The 20954-nt window shown below is 37.3% G+C and overlaps 1 protein-coding gene across 4 annotated transcripts in view; it reads right to left on the reverse strand.

Moving 5' to 3' along the window:
- Positions 1-4199: 4199 nt before the first annotated feature.
- lrp1bb (low density lipoprotein receptor-related protein 1Bb) overlaps positions 4200-20954 on the reverse strand; it is a 329687-nt gene continuing 312932 nt past the window's right edge. The window contains exons 82-92 of one of the 4 annotated variants that reach the window (XM_047156106.2): positions 18020-18145; positions 15734-15898; positions 13203-13364; positions 12356-12530; positions 10298-10402; positions 7668-7781; positions 6760-6836; positions 6178-6268; positions 5672-5822; positions 5119-5193; positions 4200-4825 (exon numbers count right to left, since the gene is read on the reverse strand). In XM_047156106.2, coding sequence (XP_047012062.2) covers positions 4685-4825; positions 5119-5193; positions 5672-5822; positions 6178-6268; positions 6760-6836; positions 7668-7781; positions 10298-10402; positions 12356-12530; positions 13203-13364; positions 15734-15898; positions 18020-18145 — 1382 coding nt within the window. In that variant the 3' untranslated portion in view covers positions 4200-4684. Of the gene's footprint in view, positions 4826-5118; positions 5194-5671; positions 5823-6177; positions 6681-6759; positions 6837-7667; positions 7782-10297; positions 10403-12355; positions 12531-13202; positions 13365-15733; positions 15899-18019; positions 18146-20954 lie in introns of those variants that run through there. The other 3 variants (XM_047156107.2, XM_017470512.3, XR_008396570.1) reach the window with 3 other exon arrangements.

The following is a 20954-nucleotide window of genomic DNA, read 5'->3' on the forward strand; positions in this document are numbered from 1 at the left end:
GTTGTTGAAATTAACATTAAACTAAAATCTGTTTGTTTTAATAAAATACTTCAGTGTGATATTTAAAATATACACAAACTCTGTTTGAAGTCAAACAATTAATATATTTCCATCCCCTTCCAGGAGGCCTGAGGGGAGAGTTTGGAACAGGATTCGCAGATTTGCAGTGTTTACACCAAATTGGTATATTTTTGTCACAAGGTTGTGGGTGTAATAAGCAAGTCCGCAGATGAAGGTATTATTGTTGTTGTTATTATTATTATTATTATTATTATTATTATTATTATTATTATTGGCTAGTTTAAAAAATAGTATGTGGATTGCCAAGATCTTGTTTTAAAAAAACTTGGTAAATTAAATCTAGTTCAATCTAATCTAATTTCTATGAACATGGGCTACAGGATAATATAGGGAACATGTAAACAGTACCATTTCTGTTGTAAGATATACAGTATTTAAGACATAGATATATAAGTGGGGGATTATGGAGTGGAAATTGGCCATACCAGGTAATGATAAATAAAAAAAAAGAAAAGAAAGAAAAGGTGTATTGCTGACACTGCAAATCAGAAATGTGTGTGCACCATGGTGAACTTGTTCACATGCAAAGACTGAGAAAAGAAGAACATTGTGTTTGAGCTAATTTAAGATCTTTTTTGAGATCTTAGTTAGGCTGGAAATTTTGATCTGGCAAACCTGACTTCTGAACCCTGGCTTCTCTCACACTCCCTTGGTGCCACCCTGAGTGATAAAGGCATGTCAATTGCAGGCTTCTAGTATGCACTCAATGACATTCCTACAAACTTTCCTATACTGTTTTTTGTTGTTGTTGTTGTTGTTTTTGTTTTTGTTTTTTGCTGAAAAACAGCATTACATGGACCTGATTCACTCAAGCAAGCAACTCTACAGTTTCATTTTTGCACACAAGTTGCTAAACATAAACCTAGATGAAGCCCTATTTTATGGCTGTTTTATAGTTACAAAACCCAACCCTGGATCAGATGAGATTTCTGTATTAACCAGACCCAGAGGCATAATAACAAAATTTATTTACTTCTTCTGCAGTGCTCACTCTTACTGTCAATCCTTCTGTTTCTATCTGTAGCATGAAATTCTTCATCACACTGGGAGGAACCGAGCTCAGAATTGTGGGCCAGATGTTACTGGTCTTGGAGATGAATGCTGGAAATAGATGTAGAAGAGTTTCCCTCTATGCCTGTAGCAGATGTAAAAATGATTGATGAAGCGTTACGTACATAACAACAATGTGTAGTGTAATTCCAGGATTTGAAGTATTGAGATGAATCTCCAATGTGTTATAAACACTGTACACTTATGACAAACAGCAGTGATACAGCAAAACGGATCAAAATGCAGTGCAAATGTTGAAATTCAGGCTATGCGGCGGTTTCCCAAATTGTCCCCTCTAGTTCCTTTGGGAGAAGCTCTCTCCTTTCATCAATGCTGATCACCGGCTACCGACAGTTCTGTCCATCAATGTATATCTTGGCATATACTGGGTTGGAGTAGTTCATGAGTTGCCTTTATTCCTGTAGATCTTCTCCGATACACATTTACAGTGAGGGAAAAAAGTATTTGATCCCCTGCTGATTTTGTACGTTTGCCCACTGACAAAGAAATGATCAGTCTATAATTTAATGGTAGGTTTATTTGAACAGTGAGAGACAGAATAACAACAAGAAAATCCAGAAAAATGCATGTAAAAAATGTTATAAATTGATTTGCATTTTAATGAGGGAAATAAGTATTTGACCCCCTCTCAATCAGAAAGATTTCTGGCTCCCAGGTGTCTTTTATACAGGTAACGAGCTGAGATTAGGAGCACACTCTTAAAGGGAGTGCTCCTAATCTCAGCTTGTTACCTGTATAAAAGACACCTGTCCACAGAAGCAATCAATCAATCAGATTCCAAACTCTCCACCATGGCCAAGACCAAAGAGCTCTCCAAGGATGTCAGGGACAAGATTGTAGACCTACACAAGTCTGGAATGGGCTACAAGACCATTGCCAAGCAGCTTGGTGAGAAGGTGACAACAGTTGGTGCGATTATTTGCAAATGGAAGAAACACAAAAGAACCGTCAATCTCCTACGGCCTGGGGCTCCATGCAAGATCTCACCTCGTGGAGTTGCAATGATCATGAGAACAGTGAGGAATCAGCCCAGAACTACACGGGAGGATCTTGTCAATGATCTCGAGGCAGCTGGGAGCATAGTCACCAAGAAAACAATTGGTAACACACTACGCCGTGAAGGACTGAAATCCTGCAGCGCCCGCAAGGTCCCCCTGCTCAAGAAAGCACATATACATGCCCGTCTGAAGTTTGCCAATGAACATCTGAATGATTCAGAGGACAACTGGGTGAAAGTGTTGTGGTCAGATGAGACCAAAATGGAGCTCTTTGGCATCAACTCAACTTGCCGTGTTTGGAGGAGGAGGAATGCTGCCTATGACCCCAAGAACACCATCCCCACCGTCAAACATGGAGGTGGAAACATTATGCTTTGGGGGTGTTTTTCTGCTAAGGGGACACGACAACTTCACCGCATCAAAGGGACGATGGATGTGGCCATGTACTGTCAAATCTTGGGTGAGAACCTCCTTCCCTCAGCCAGGGTATTGAAAATGGGTCGTGGATGGGTATTCCAGCATGACAATGACCCAAAACACACGGCCAAGGCAACAAAGGAATGGCTCAAGAAGAAGCACATTAAGGTCCTGGAGTGGCCTAGCCAGTCTCCAGACCTTAATCCCATAGAAAATCTGTGGAGGGAGCTGAAGGTTCAAGTTGCCAAACGTCAGCCTCGAAACCTTAATGACTTGGAGAAGATCTGCAAAGAGGAGTGGGACAAAATCCCTCCTGAGATGTGTGCAAACCTGGTGGCCAACTACAAGAAACGTCTGACCTCTGTGATTGCCAACAAGGGTTTTGCCACCAAGTACTAAGTCATGTTTTGCAGAGGGATCAAATACTTATTTCCCTCATTAAAATGTAAATCAATTTATAACATTTTTGACATGCGTTTTTCTGGATTTTTTTTGTTGTTATTCTGTCTCTCACTGTTCAAATAAATCTACCATTAAAATTATAGACTGATCATTTCTTTGTCAGTGGACAAACGTACAAAATCAGCAGGGGATCAAATACTTTTTTCCCTCACTGTACATCAGTAAAAAACATTTACATCAGTTTACAGCATCCATGTCTTTAACCAGACATTGGTTATGATTGAAAATGAGTTGCAAATGAGTATTCATTGTGTATCTTACAAATAAAATGGCTAAAAATTCACTACAAATCAAATACAAATCACTGCTGAAATGGAAATAAAATGCTTTTATTTCATACTGATGCATTTTATATAAAAGATACTTACATTTAATACATTTTTTTTTCCAAAATACAAGCAGCCGAACAACATATAAATCAAATACAAAATTATAAAATCTGTTGTACTGTATCTTAGTAATGTCTCTCTCTTAAAGTAACAGACAAAGGGACTTCATTCATACCACTCTCCACATAGCAGTAAAGTATGATTAATTCCTCAATCACATCTTGTATGACGAGCCAGCCATCGGATACCTAATTCTACTGTCACGTCACTGAAGTTGATCAATAATAATTAGTCAGCAAGTTTGAGTGCCTTTCAGTTTGTGTTTTCATAAGTAAAACTTTCAACAATATGAGTTATTTCTGTATCTGACACATGTCCGAATAGATTATACTGTATTAAGTTCACCAGATGGATTGCTGTTCCACTGGGCTGAAATTACCTCGTACAAAAGCTAATTGTCATAGATAGATAATGATGTACTCTCACAAATTGTCCATTAAGTATTGATCACCTCCAACATGTCATGTGGTTTAGCTGGATGAAGAGACAGAATTTTATAATATGCAGCATTATTTTCAGTGATAGAAGGCAAAAATCACTTGAATGAAAAGTGACAAATATGACTGGGCAGTTTCGTTATGAGCACACAACATATAACCATGGATAAGATGAGATGAATTAAGTCTTAATGCCATGGATATCAGTAGCCCTCTGTAGAGATAAACATGGACAAAGAACATGAAAAAAAATCCAGTCTATATACCTATGTTTTATATATATATATATATATATATATATATATATATATATATATATATATATATATATATATATATATATATATATAGTTTCACATTAGTGGAGCATAATTTAAGTGCAAAATAAATGAATATTGAAAGACAATAATAAAACTATGGTGGATGGTGCAAAGTAAATAACATAAAACAAATCCCACACCATCTCTGAGTTAACACCGTAAGGCAAAATACATGGTTTTTGGGGGTGAAATAGTTTTGCTGCTGTCGTTTCTTTGTTAAAGGCTGGGTAATCTGCAAATATACTGTGCAGTATATGTAATATATCCAACAACAAAAAAAAAAAAACAACAACAACAATAAAACAAACAACAACAGAAACTAATGGCGAGGACATATATGGAGTCCAAAGTTTATCGCACATGGAGAGGTAACGATGCTGCCGAACAAAGAAGCAAACCTAAGTACATTAGCAGGACCTGATAGGAAATAGAAAATTCTTTTTTTTTTCTCCACATTTTATACATTTTGTACACTCACGTAAAAAAAGAGTACAAAGTGTAAATTCAGGCTATGCGGCGGTTTCCCGAATTGTCCCCTCTAGTTTCTTTGGGAGAAGCTCTCTCCTTTCATCAATGCTGATGACTGGCTTCCGACAGTTCTGTCCATCAATGTATATCTTGGCATACACTGGGTTGGAGTAGTTCATAGGCTGCATGGAAAGATTATTCAAAGAAATGTGAATTTAAACATGTTGGGAAAATATTGTTTAAATCAGATTATTGAGATTCGTGATGTCGAGAAAATTAAACATCTGTATTCTGAATGTATATTATACTGAAATATTTTTAAGAGTGAAAATAATTTTAGACTTTACTCTTGCTAAAGGTGAAGAAAAATGTTCATGAGAAATCAGGCAAGCACACGCAACACGCACAAACATGGATGATCATGAGTGTCTCTAATGCAATGGTCAAAGCCACCAATTAGGACAAAGGGCTTCACCTGTCCAGGTATAACTTCTTTAGGTATAGAGTGTATGTTCAGAGTGCGAGGGTCACTGGATTTTACACACCACCCCTGCAATACACACACTCTAGCTTGAAATCTGCCCAACAGCAAGTTTCTTGTTCTTTACAGCACATAAAAGTTAATTTCATAGAGAAATGGCATTCAGAACACCTGTGGGAGTGGAAGCAACAGTCTAGGGGGTACTTAGAGAATACACAGATGTGTGGGTGTATGCTGTTATTGCGTTAAAAAGAGCACTAATCAACCACTACTTTCTGCAAGCACAGAGTTGACAGGTAATGATGGTAACCTCAACCTGGAAACATTCAAGCCATTATAAAAAGATTATATAGACTGTAAAATCCATGTGACATGAGTCTTAGAAAGATGCAAAGAAAGTCTGTACATATTTCTGTACATATGAACTGGTTTCTTGTGAGCAGCAAAGCTATTCTTTTATTTAAAGATCTGAACCTACAGCTGCTGAGTTCAGCTTTTCCATATGCACAATAATATGTATCAGTGAACTCACGTCATACACACAAACCTTTTGTGGATCCAGTGTGAAATTTGGTTTAAGAAAGCTCCCTGCATCAGTGTGGTTATCATGCTCCACCTCGTACATGTTGTAGGATGGATTGCCAATCTCCACATTAATGCCTCCGTTACTCATGGGTTGCCTCTGTACTCGCTTGCCCCTAGGTCAGGTCACAAACATATTTTCAAAATGTTTAAAAAAATTTAAGATAAGGGGTCTCAAAAACATTCTGAACTGTATCTGTTTGCATATTAAAATGTTACACTTATGCCAATGGCGCAAAGTCATTTTTCATTAATAGAATTTTTTCTTGTTTTGAGTGAGTAAGTAAAAATTTTCCACAGTGCACACTTTGCAAACCTGTGAAGTGGTCACTCAGAGCAAAAGAGCAATTTGTAATAGTTTGTATACATTATATTTCTCAAGATGTATTTTTGCACCATGGCAACAAGTGCACATTTTAACCCTTAAAGTGTACAGAGTAGCCATCCTCTCATGCTGTGTTCCTGTAATACCTCTGCTGCCTTCTGCAGATGAAGACCCCAGCCACGACAGTTGTTATCAAAATAACCAGCAGGACCAGAGGCACAATAATGGCTATGCTCCCTGCAGTGAACAAAAACGAAAAAGCAGGAATTAAACTCCAGTCATCACAAACTTCCAAGGTAGGGGTCAAGTCTTGTTTTCAGTACAGCTGTTTGTACTGATTGTAAACCTGTTATAGTGCAATCCTAAGCAACTACCTTGTTAAAAACAAAATAACTATGAAAAAATTCTCAGCACGATGTTTCTTATCAGACATGAATATACACAAAGACAGTCTTCCTATCTCTCCGACAACTTTCAAATATAAATGGATACATGTTCACATGTGTCTACATAGTGCAAATGAAATACAGAAGAAGTAGTCCTGGATAGATTGGTTCTGAGCAGCTTTAATCCCTCCTGGGGATTACAGTAAATCTCCTACATCGTAAATCAGATTTGTCCATGCTCTGATGCCTTTGCTACATGTTCCCTGAAAGCAAGCAGATGATTTTAATCAGAACCATGAGTGTGCAATAATGAAAGAGGAAGCCATGTTTGTGCGCACTCACCTCCAGGCGTGTTGTCGGAGCGGCTGCTCTTTGGGGCGGGCCGCTCACACTGCGTCCCCGACCAATTGGCTGAACACCTGATTAAAATCATCCACAGGAAAGACCAAATGATGTTTATGCATGCTAATCACTTCAGATGAAATGGGGAAAGTTTGAGCAAACAGAGAGTGAAGTCTAGACGCAATTAAGACAGGCAGTGGAAATAAAAGTAAATCAACACATGAAGAATCAAGGTACAGAGTACAAAAGGTCAGTCATCTCACTTTCAGATGAAGACGCCGAATGTGTGGCATGTATGACTAAATAGATGTTTGATGATCGATGACTGTATGGCATCACATTAAAATGAGAAGAAGCTGTTTCTTATAATCCACCAACTGTGCAGTGAGAATAGAGTCAAGTATGCATTATTCTCTAAATTTGTATTTAGTATTCTCTAAATTAGTATTTAGTATTCCTTAAAATAGCCCACTAATGATATTTATTATTATACAAACTGAATATTAAAAGATTGTGCAAAGTATACAAAGTTTATAAAGTTTATGCTTACTTCTACATACATATTCTTATAATCCTTAGAGTTATTATGCTTACATAATTCGTAACAAACATGCACTTGAGGGAAAAAACATTAGATTTCTGCATTAGATTATATAAACTGTTTTTTTTTTACTGATTTTTTTTTTTACTGGAGAATTGCATTGACAGAGGTCTTTATTACCAGCACAATTGTGTTAGACTGCAATTTTCAATAGCAACATAGATAATATGCTCCCTTATGGTATGGACATGGGGACTATGGGTTTGAGACGTGTGTGCTGGGTGTGTATGAGGAAGGGCCACTTCTGGAAGATGAATCAGACTGGAGATGAAAGCTCTTGTGGTAAAGGTGCTGATAGGAGACCTACTTGCAGCGGGGTTTGTTAAGGGATGTTATTGTGCATATCCCATCATTCTGACAGTAGTAATCACAGGGGTTGGCCAGCTCATCACAGCGCTGGTTCTTGAAACCAGCTGTGCAGCTGCAAGAAATTGTAGTGGTGTAAGGAAAATCACAAAGCTTTGAGTCAGACCCCAGGGCAGAAACCTTCACTCCCCGTTAAACTGGGCGAATATATATTCATTATGTATAGTATATATTCATTATGAAAATATATATTCATTATGTGCATACACAATCATGTGAAAAAATAAGTATACCCCATGGAAATTGTTGGTTTTTTTGACACATTTAGACAAGCAAACATTTGATCGTATTTGAAACAGTACCTATTAATAAAGTTGATATACTTGAACAAAACCACAAGGAAAAATATCTTTTTCAATATTTATTCAACAGAAATATTAATAGATGTGATATTCTTCTGTGGAAAAAGTACGTACACCCTTGGCCTTAGAAGCTAGTATTGTCCCCTTTAGCAGCAATAACTTCTTGTAGGCGTTTTGCGTAATTGTCCACCAGTCTCTGACATCAGCTTGCTAGAATTTATGACCACTCTTCCATGCAATATTCTTTAAATTGTAAGGTGTTTGAGGGTTTTCTTGCATGTACTGCACGTTTCACAAAATCCCTCCATAAAATTTCAATGGGATTCAAATCCGGGCTTTGACTAGGCCATTCCATAACCCTCCATTTCTTCTTTTTGCTGCATTCCTTGTTGGATTTGCTAGTGTGCTTAGGATCATTATCCTGTTAAAAGGTCCACTTTTAGTTCAACTTCTGTACAGATTGCCTCATATTATCTTCAAGCACTCTTTGACATGATGCAGAATTCATAGCTGAATTAATGAATGCAAGCTGTCCAGTCTCTGAGGCAGCAAAGCAACCCCAAACCATAACATTTCCACCACCATGTATCACAGTCAGTATGAGGTTCTTCTCCTGAAATGCTGTCTTTAGTCTGCACCAAACATGTCTGCTGTTACTGTGACCAAACAACTCCATTTTTGATTCGTCTGTCCAGAGCACATTATTCCAAAAGGCCTGGTATTTGTCTATATGCTCATTGGCACACTGTAGTCTTGCTTTAATATTCTTTTTAGACAGCAAAGGCTTTTTCCTGGCACGCCTCCCATGCAGGTCAAATTTTGTGCAATCTCTTTCTGATTGTAGAAGCATGTACTTTGACACCGACAGTTGCAAGACTTACTAGCAGATCCTGTTTTTTGGGGGTTCTTGGAGATTTCTTTTTGCATCAGACGGTCTGCTCTTGGGCTGAATTTGCTGTGATGGCCAGTCCTGGACTAATTGGCAATTGTGTTAAATCTGCACCATTTGTAGATGATTTTCCTCAAGTTCAATTTTGCGCGTCCTTCAAATTTGTTGAAGAGCCATTCGAAAACGGTAAGGTTGATCATATTTCTGTGAATAACTTTTTGTCACAAGTTCCTCTAGGTGATGCGTGACAATTTTTGTGAAAATCGGACAAACAACATAGGACGAGTTTGAAGAAATAAGGTTTATCAGAAAATTCCACATGGTGGAAAAATTTTCATGATGGAAAATGACATCATAGTGCGACCGAATTGTCTTGAGCCAAGGAATCAGAGGAAAAGAATAATTTTGTTTCTAGAACTCATGGTTCAAAAGTTATTAACATAAATGGGACTGCAAATTTGGGCAGTTGGTGGCGCTGGAGCGTTTAAGGTAGAGACTCCAAATTTGTGGTATTAACAGGTCAGACTGTCCTCTATCTGTTTCATGAATTTCATAACTTTCCCGCAAATGGTTCTATGGGCTGCCATAGACTCAAGAGCGGAAGAAGAAGAACAAGAATAAGAAAACTAACTAAAACAATAGGGGTCTTCGCCACTGCGGGGCACAGATTTTCTGGCCATGATATAGAGTCAATAAACCACATTTCCAGGATTTTTTTAATGTCCCAGAAATCCCAGAGAGTTAATTTGCATAGAAATTGATTTTATCTCAGTCGGATCACGCATTGCCAAAAATGTCATTTAAACTACAAGAACTAATTGGAATGCTTTGGTTCAGCTTGCTGCCTAAAGAGTGACTGTGATTTAATTTAATTCTAGTTATCCATCCTAGATGGATACTTTCAGCTGATAATACTACCTGATGAACTGGCCAACTGGACTGAACATCAATAGAAAGTGTGATATGGTGCCTAACAAGACAGCCAATAAAAATGAGAGCTGCTACTGTATATCACTCACAATTTCAGAACGGATTCTCAAAAGCAACATTATGAACGAGGAGAAAAAAACCCAGCAGACTTGACTGTTTCAAAAACATAATGTACTCCTTTGTGCTTACAAATTGAAATACCTGCTTCCTAAAATTTAAAATCTGAGAATTTTTACAATAATAAAATTGGGTTTAAATTGAAATTGGGTGGCACCATCTACCCCATGCAGAGCCATTCTGGTCTCAAGTGGTGAGAAATACATCCATGTGTTTTCTGGGATTTTTCTAACATTTTGAAAGTGAATAGCAAAGCTGTGAGGAATTGCGTTGTGCATGTCTAATTGCTGGGATTTGTACCCAGACAAAAGAAGTTATTTAGTCATTACTCACTGGCAGAAGGGTAGGTTGGTGTCAGGGTCCAGATGGCAGGTGCCTCCGTTGTAGCAGTACCCATCACACAGCTGGCAGCTGGATGCAATTCTACCACTGGTGCAGCTGCAAGATGGAATGAAAGTGCAGATGGGTAGATCTGATTAAAATGAATAGAGACTGACTGTCTCTATGTATGTTCAATATTCAAAATGAAATGCAAGTGGTGGGGGAAAGTATGTGGTATAGATAAATATCTGATCTTCCTAACATCAGATATTACTGGAACAAGATTATAGGCCCTTCCTGGTTTACAGAAATTGTATCTCAGGGGTGTCCAAAGTCCGGCCCCAGGGCCAAAGGTGGCCCACAGACAGATGAAAATTGGCTAAGATTGGTAATCTTGTGCTACGTTCACACATACAGTGTACACAAACACATACACATTTTATCGCTGCAAATCGCCAGCCACTGTACCATGAGGTCACCAGTAGGCGTTCCTACTACTGGTTGCCATAGTAACATGGGTGGCACAACTAACATTCCAATAATGATAACAAACCAGTTTTCTTGCCACTAAAATGAAACATTCTGGAGGGAGGGCGATATATAAAATTCACCATTGTACGGTATACATGCATCATATCCAATGAGATGAAGGAAAAGTGGTGTGTGCTCTGTGTGGCAAAAGTGCAAACGCCAATTAGCTTAGCTTAGCTCATGGCCTTTGCACGTTTAAAAGAAAATGATAATAATGAAACGCACTCACTTTTTGTTGCAATTGAGAAAAATCCCGGTGTAGCTCCTATCCCAGTAAGTGAGTGTCACCATCAGGGTGTCATTCACTATGTATAATGGTGACCAGGAGTAGGACCTCAGCTATTCGGCCGTGACCTCTGTGTTTCCTGTGTGAAGTGTCTGGCTTGGTGCTGATTGTTCCCGAGCGCTGAAGCAGCAACATGCCGGACACGTCACCCAAGATAGGAGCTACAATGGGATTTTGCTCGATTGCATCAAAAAGTGTTTCATTATCATTTCTTTTATTATATATATATATATATATATATATATATATATATATATATATATATATATATATAGCTTTAAAACCACTAAGATCCTAAGCTAATTGGCCACTGGGGCAATGGCATGCCACAATGGCCTGCTAGTGAGCACAGGTGGCTACGGATCAGGTGCGCTCTACTGTCTTCACTTCCATTGGTAGGTGCTGCACCAAGTCACTCCAAATTTGCATAAATGTTAACTTTTCTCATCTTTCAAAGACACTGGACATGCCTACATCTAGTCACCAGCTTGCAGTGAAAATGAATGGTCTATGTTTAGAATGTATGACAGGTGCCACGCAGGCCAACATATTGCAATTTTTCCTTTTGCCATGGCTACAGACAAAAAGTGCAGAAGTAATAAATACAAATATATAAACAGGAAATAAACAGAGAAATTAATGGTTCAATATCTTGAATATTTAAGATTCTGCACCATTTCTTTGTCTTTATTTAAATGTAAGCAAATTTGTGATATTGACCTTGTAATTGACCATGTAACTGCTTTGTACAAAAAGTCAGATTTTCTTTATGCCTAATCTCTTCTACTGAAGCATGTGTTCAGATGACACTCAGCTGGAGTGAAAATAGATCATAAGTTTTGCACAAACTTGTGGAGTCCATGCCGGCTCAAGTGCACACTGTCATTAAAGCAAAAATAATAAGATAAAATAAATAAGTGACATACCAAATACTAAGCCACCCTGAAATGAATGTAAATATTCCAAAGAATCTAGTTTTCACTGAAGTTGCTGTCAATAATATAATTTGCAATGAAAATTGTTGTATTAAATTAAAAAAGAATGCAAAAAAATAATAATTTTCACTCGTGCTTGACTTTTGGACCCTGCTGTGTGGGTATTTTGTTGAGACCTAATCGGTCCCACTTTGAAAAACTATTGTACCTGGTGAGCTACACAAAATGTTCTTGAGTTTATAAAGCTAGTGCAGTACAGCAGCAAGTGGAAAACAGATTTTTTAAGAACTGCTCATTCTAAGCTATTATGAAACATACTTGCAGGTGACATCTCCAGTCTCTGCATCAATAATACACGGTGCACCATGGCATCGTAGGCACTTGTCTGTGTCACATTTGATCCCCTCATATCGAGCTGGACACACACACTCCACATGGCCAGAGCTGGACAGTGTGCAGGCTTTAGAGTTTACACAGTAATGGTGACAGATGTCTGTCATGGGAAAAATACACAGAAAAATCATTTGTGAGTGCCTAATTAGAATTTTTAAATTACCCTCTGTATTATCTGCTGGTTTAATTGGACTTTTACAGAGCTTTAATGAGAGTTAATTATCTGCATCAAGTATCTAGTACATAAATGAAGGCATATCATCCCTTGGGTGTGCTACAGAAAAAAGACATTAATGATAGAGAAAATAAAATCCCTACTATGAAGCATAACAACAAAAATTACATAGCAGGATTTTTTTTATCAACAGAGAACATAAACAACCTGAGGTCATCACTGTGACATTTTAAACCCTCTGTGGACACAAGCCATACAAAAAAACATTTTTCTTTTTGTTTATAATATTGGTGCTGGCAGCTCAATTGAAAGAAATAGTATTTAATCAAATAACCTTAAAAAATATAAATTGGCTTTGAATATTAAATGAATCATTTAAATATTAGACATTAAACCAACACCTCTGAAGATCAGTCCTTTCTTTCAGAATCTTTTAAACTGGTTTGTTTTTCATTTTATGTACATCTGCACTTGACTGTTAAAAAGTCTATTGTTTCAATAAGAATTTTTCACAGAACTGGGATTAGTTACACACAACACAGACTGTAATTGTAAATACAAATAAATGAGTTGAATTAATGCTTTTAGGGCACTTACGGTAAAGGCAGCGGTCACCTGTGTACTCTGCTAAACAGCGGCACACAGGCTGGTTTCCCTGGCTGAGATCACATGTTCCTCCATTCAGACAATAATTATCACATACTCGCCGCTCACAGTTAGACCCTGTGAAGCCCACAGGACAGCGACATGTTGGCTTCCCTACAGGGGGGAGAGACACATTATTTCCTAGTCAGTGAAAAAGATCCTTCATATGATGGCAGAGTCTTCCAGTTTGCCATTTAACCATTTTGCCAAGGAGAACAGGAACTAAACTTATTATCAGTGACATTTAATATATATCCTTAAATTTTCTTTACCTGTTTAAATACATGTTGACACTGTAGACCAATAATCCCCATTCATTGGAATACCCCAATTTTTTAGCCAACAATAACATTTAAATAGGAGAAAAACATAGTGTTTGATTATTCTACTGTCAATAAATTTATATATTCTCAGGTTTATTATTTTTTTTTTTTTACAATAAAAATTAACAGTAATTAACAGTAATATAAAATACATATTATATATAAGATATAAGACAGGATATTTAGTATCTGTTGCTACTGAATCAATTGCTATTCATTTTGCACTTTCAAACATTCAAGCTAACATCAAGTTTTTATTTTAAAACTCAAAAGCAGCATGAAATTACACAAGCAAATTACAAAATGCATTTTATTTTTCTATCCAAAAGATGCAGTGTGAATTGCTTTTATGTGTGCTTCACATACTAGAAGACTGATTGCAGGCCTGTATAAAACACACTTTAGTGATTTTATCATTAGCAGCATTCTAACAGGTGGCAATGTTGATAAAGACATCATATTCAAAATATTCCAAAGAGCATGCTCAAGGAAATGTACATTTAAAACAGGCTAATTCAGATACCAAAGAGAATTAAGCTACATAACAGCTGTCATGCATAAAAATAGAAAATGGAAGGTTTTGCTTATGTCTTTGAACTAACAGCCACTGAATAAAATTTTATTCTCATAAAATATATGAAGTATGACTCAACACCGCCACCACCAAAAAGTATACTACTACTACTACTACTACTACTACTACTACTACTACTACTAATAATAATAATAATAATAATACAAAGTTTGGCATAGCAACAACTGCTGCAACTCAAACATAAAACCAAACACATACCCAGACCCAGTGCATGCGATTAATAAATTAAAGGTACCTCAGATTTGTTAAAAAGCAGATGCTTCCTATGTGGTAATGTTCCAGTATTTTCCCCAGTATTTTTCATGCTGACTTATACACTAAACCCTACAGCCCATATGTGATCAGCTGAAGAAGCCTATGTTTTTTTTAACCCAGGTTTAAGAATTCTAACATAAGTCTTTAGGGAAAGCAGCAACAGTTCAAAATTATTTTTAAGTTGTAAACAATGCAAGCTACCTGCCTGTGGATTGATAGAATACTTCTGAGATCCCCTGATATTTTGTTTGAGTTGTACTGCACTTTCAAAACCAAAACCATGTGATTCATTGAATGTGCGATCAAATTTCTTATTCCTTTGTTTGGCAGAACAGGTCAAACCCATGCCTGGAACATCTAGATCCAAGAGATTGGTTTTGTATGTATTTACCATCAATGACAATGACTACGTTTACATGGACAGCAATAATCTAATTATTGACCTTATTCTGAATAAGACAATATTGTGATTAAGGTGTTTACCTGAGTCACTTTTAGAGTATTTCTTTCATGTTCCTGTTTTACATGTTATATAACATAGATCGATTAATGGCACGTTATTACATCCCCACGCCACGCTGTCCGACGTTCGTCTTCGTTATGGAACCATATACAGTTTTGGGTGTTTCATTTTTTATTTTTCGAAAGCTTCAAGTGCAGTTAATTATTTGTCATGCTATTCATGCAAATAGTCGACTGTTTGAAGCCATGGGCTGCGTCCGAAACCACATGCTTACCTACTATATAGTAACTGAAATGCATGTATTTCTCCTACTATAGTAGGTAAGTAAGCAGCATCAAACAGTTGAGCACTGCCATGTGTGTCCTATCGCAACATACGGTGAAAACTACCACACAACGTTAATAGTGATTAAGGTGTGTACATGTCTATAATTCATTTTGATAATGTGACTAAAATAGGAATACTCCATATGTCTTAATTCGATTTGTGTTTACTTCGAGTATAACTTTAGTCAGATTAAGGTAATAAATAATCGCTGTTTACATGATAGTTTCTTAATTAGAGTATTGTCTTAATCAGGTTAATATTGGATTATTGTTGTCCATGTAAACGTACTGACTGATAGTTAAAGATATAGGAATAAGCTGGGGATGCTTCTTGACTATGTTCAAGAAAAACTGACCTGCTCTTCAAAGCACCCTCTCATAAACAGACCTGACTGGGTGCATTTAATTGAGTGCATCACAGAAGAGTTTCAGAGGATGTAGGTCAAAGGAGAAAGCTTTTTCATGAAAGAAGTCAAAGCAAAATCATAATAAGCTGATACAGAGGTAAAGGTTTTTCTTACCTAAAGGAGACCCTGTACATGTGCCTCCATTTAAGCAGTAGTCTGTGCAGTGGTTAATTTCACAGCGCTCTCCAGAGAAATCGGGCCAGCAATAACAGCGCCAGTCTCCTTTCTCATTGGCCACACAACGGCCTCCATTCTCACAGGCAGGCCGACACAGCTCGCCTTCAGCAATGGCAGAACAAAAACACACTGAAACAAGGCAGCACACGCTACACATCCAAACCCAATAGACTTTGTCCTTTCAGAGTGCTCTATGGGATTATTTAGGGACTATCTGGAGATAGAATTTGATCCCTTTTTTAAATGCATTTATTTATTTATTTATTTTTTTATAAATATTGTAAAGCTTTACAACACAGAGAGAAGCTCTAAAGTGACTTTGAAGGCTATTTCAGACTGCTTTAATTTCTTTTTTAATAACAGATTCAATGGTGCTCTTTGGGATGTTCAAAGTTTGGGATTTTTAAAAAAATGACAATTTTAGACTTTAATTCCTCAGAGATTGACTCCATTAAACTAATTATATGATTTTTGATGGCAACTGGTTACACAAGAACCAGTTTAGAAGTTTCACCACAGTGGAAGTAAATCCTAATGCAGAAAAAAACTTTTATAAACTTTACTTGTAAATAATTTTGCAAAATATATTTAATTTTGGACTATTTTGTGTAGATTCATGACATACAGTACCAATTAAGTTCATTCACTGCCAGGCTGTATCACTGCAAACTGTGCAAAGGTTCAAGGGGTGACTACATATACACTACAGGATATGACCCAAAGTATGTGGACACCTGACCATACCACCCATGTGTCTTTTTGAACATGCCATTCCAGATTTATCCCCCATTAGCTGTTATAATAACCTCCACTCTTTCTAGTTAGGCTTTCCACTAGATTTTGGAGCGTGGCTGTGGGGATTTGCCCATTCAGCCGCAAGAGCATTAGTGAGGTCAGGCACTGCTGTTGGGTGAGGAGGCCTAGGGTCCAGTCAGTGTTACAATTCATCCCAAAGGTGTTCAGTGAGGTTGAGGTCAGGGCTCTGTGCAGGCCACTTGAGATTTCCACCCCAATCTTGGCAAACCATGTCTTCATGGACCTCACTTTTTGCACAGGGGCATTGTGATACTGGAACAGGTTTGGACCCCTTAGTTACAGTGAAGCAAAACAGTAATGTTACGGCATACATAGGCATCCTCTAAAATTCCAACTTTGTGGCAGTTTGAGGAAAGCCCATATATGGGGGTGATGATCAGGTGTCCGCATACTTTTGGCCATTTAGTGTATATACACTTAACAGTAACACCAGTACACCTTATTAATGCAGATATCCAATCAGCCAATCAAGTGGCAGCAGCACAAGACATAAAATCATGCAAGTACAGGTGAAGCGCATCATTTAATGTCAGTTAATGAATCTGAATTGGAAAAATATATGATCTCAATCACTTTGACTGTGGCAAGGTAGTTGGTGCCAGGTGGGCTGGTTAGATTATTTCAGAAAATGGTGATCTTCTGGGATTTTCACTCACAGCAGTCTCCAGAGTTTACACAGAATGGTGCAGGGGGGAAAAAAGCATTTCAGTGAGCAGCAGTTCTGTGGTCACAAATGCCTTGCTTATAAGAGAAGTCAGGGGAGATTGGCCAGATTGGTTTGAGCTGACAGGAAGTATACATTAATTATAATAATAACTCTTTACAACCGTGTTGAGCAGAAAAGCATCTCAGACTGCGCAACACATGGATTACAACAGCAGAAGACCACCTCGGGTTCCAGTCCTGTCCGCCAAAAACTGGAATTTAAGGCTACAGTAGGCACAGGCTCATCAAAACAGGGCAGTTGAAAATGTACAAAGACTAGGAGATGTTTATTAGCTTTATTTTCTAATGAACTGAGTTTGTAAACTAATGGCCTAATTTAAACCACTGCTACCCTGACCAGACAGTTACCGAGGCTGAATGAATTAATGCTGTATGTTCTTGTTAATGAATGTGGGTTTTGTTTGTCCCGCAAGCTTCATATCTGGCTGCTCGCATGGCACAGATATGAAAATAAAATCCTTTTGTTTTCTTGTTGCGACCTCTGAGACACCAGGGCTGATACACATCTCTAGTCTCAACCAGATGCCATGTGAACATTTCTGGCAAGCTTTCAAAACAAACAAACAATCAAAACAATAGTGCCCCTCCTATTTGTATCATATACATTTATTTTGTTGTTTTTTTCATTTTCCCCCTATCTGTATATTCACTTGCAACATGATTTTAGCACAAATAGCTGACCTGATACGTTGGGATCAATACAGGAGCCATTAACCAGGGTTTTCCCTTCAGGACAGGCACAACTGGCTCCAGTTGGATTGAGCAGGCACATGAAGTCACAGGTTATCTTTACACATGGGTTAGTCACTGGAAATGCAATACAAAAAAATGCCTTCAATCATCGCACTACAGATAAGCAGTGAAAACATGCAGTCTATGAAGATATGCAGTATATTCCCAGAATAGATATAAAACTTTGTCCTTAAAAGATCTTAAAATAATCTATATGCGAGTCTTGTCCACAGTGTGCAGAATTCACACACAAAAAAAAGACTGTGAAAAAGACTGCATAAATGCAAAACATTGTAGAAAAAACTGTTAAAGATTCATTTGAAGCTAGATTTCCTTCATATTTCTAAGTGTTCTATGAAACATTTCTGATGAATTTAAATTCAAGAACCAAGTGTGAGTGAGAAGAAGTAAAAAATACCATTTGGACCATAGGAGCTGCTTGAGGCATATTTAAAAAAGGCTATTTAACTCACAAATGTACTGCAACATGCAATTGCCTTATATATATATATATATATATATATATATATATATATATATATATATATATATATATATATATATATATATATATATACACACACACACATAAGAAAAAGAATAGAAGAATACTATTAGCATTGTGGTTATAATGGTTATTAAAGGGATAACTTATCAAACATTTCAACTGTCATGGCAGCCAAACATCTATGCAAATGTCTAGTAATACTGGAACAAATTTTTCTTGTGACATGTTATTTCTTCCTCCATAATTCATTTAAACATACAGTTGAAGTCAGAAGTTTACATACACCTTAGCCAATTAAATTTTTATTCTGTTTTTCACAATTCCTGACATTTAATTATAGAAAATAATAGAAATTATAGACTGACTGTCTTAGGTCAGTTAGGATCACTACTTTATTTTAAGAATGTGAAATGTCAGAATAATAGTAGAGAGAATGATTTTTTTCAGCTTTTATATCCTTCATCATATTCCCAAGGGGTCAGACATTTACATACACCTTGTTAGTATTTTGGAGCATTGCCTTTAAATTGTTTAACTTGGGTCAAACGATTTGGGTAGCCTTCCACAAGCATCTCACATTAAGTTGCTGGAAATTCAGCCCAGAACTTGTGTAACTAGCTGCGTTTACATGGACAACAATAATCCACTCTTAATTCCATTAAGAACATACTTTCATTAAGAAACTACCATGTTAACAGCAATTTTTACTTACCTTAATCTAATTAAGGTCATACTCGAATTAAGCTCTAATCGAATTAAGACAGGTGGAGTTCTGCTATTTTAGTCGCATTATGGACGTGTATTACAGACATGTAAACACCTTAATCACATTATGAACGTCGTGGAGACGTTTTACGTTTTACGGCGAGCAAGAGAGTTCGGCCGCGTCCCAAACCACATACTTTCCTACTATAGGCCTGTAGTGGGGAAAAATACATGTATCTCGGCTACTATATAGACGGTAAATTACGCGGTTTGAGACGCAGCCCACGGCTTCAAGCAGTTTTCTATTAGCACATATAGCATGAAAAATAATTAACTGCACTTAAAGCGTTCGTAAAAAAAATTAAATAAAAACACCCAAAACTGTATAAGGTACCATAACAAAGACGAACTGTATGTTGATATGTGAAATTCTGCAGGGACGTCGGACGGCGTGCCACAGTGACGTAATGACGCGGGCTGTTAATCTAATTATGTTCTATAACATGTAAAACGGGAACATGACAGGAGTATTCTAAAAGCTTAATCAGAGTAAGGTCAATAATTAGATTACTGCTGTCCATGTAAACATAGTCACTGAGTCAGGTTTGTAGGCCTCCTTGCTTGCAGATGCTTTTTTCAGTTTCGCCCATAAATTTTCTATCGGACTGAGGTCAGGGCTTTGTGATGGGTCCTTAAGCCATTTTGCCACAACTTTGGAGGAATGCTTGAGATCATTGTCCATTTGGAAGATCCATTTGTGACTAAGCTTTAACTTCCTTGTTAATGTCTTGAGATGTTGCTTTAGTATATCCACACAATTTTCCTTCCTTGTGATGTCATCTCTCTACTAGTTTTCCTCTAAACATAATGAGGGTCAAAATGGCCAAACAGAGCATTGGACCAGAGGACATTTCAGCAAAAAAAAATTAAGTTATTTGTCCTCAAGTGCACTTGACAACTGCAGTTTTGGAGCAGTGGCTTCTTTCTTGCTGAGCAGTCTTTCAGGTTATGTCTATATAGGACACATTTTATTGTGGATATAGATACCTGTCTAGCTTTTTCCTCCAGCATCTTCACAAGGTCCTTTGCTGTTGTTCTGGGATTGAGATGCACTTTTTAGACCAAACTTTTATCTCTAGGAGAAAGAAGGCATCTTCTCCCTGAGCGTTATAATGGCTGCGTGGTCCCATGGTATTTATAGCTGCGTCCTATTGTTTGTACAGATGAACAGGGTACCTTCAGGAATTTGGAAATTACTCGCAAAGATAAACAAGACTTGTGGAGGTCCACAAATTTTTATTTTAGGTCTTGTCTGATTTCTTTTGATTTTCCCATGATGTCAAGCAAAGAGGAACTGAGTTTGAAGGTAGGCCTTAAAATACATCCACAGTTACACATCGAATTGACTCCAATTTACCAATTAGTCTATCAAAAGCTAATTGGTTAATTACATAAACGCTTGACTCTTATTTGTAGAACTGCTTTAGTTCAGCCACATTGTAGGTTTTCAAGTATGAACTGCCAGTTTAAGGTCCAAAGTGAGGACTTTGATTAGGCCACCACCACCACCATGCTTCACCATAGGTATGATGTTCTTTATGTGGAATACTGTCTTCCAAACAGTTCCACTTTCAACTCATCGATCCACAGAACATTCTCCCAATAGGGTTG

The sequence above is a fragment of the Ictalurus punctatus genome, chromosome 6 (genome assembly GCF_001660625.3).
Source record: "Ictalurus punctatus breed USDA103 chromosome 6, Coco_2.0, whole genome shotgun sequence".
Taxonomy (NCBI): domain Eukaryota; kingdom Metazoa; phylum Chordata; class Actinopteri; order Siluriformes; family Ictaluridae; genus Ictalurus; species Ictalurus punctatus.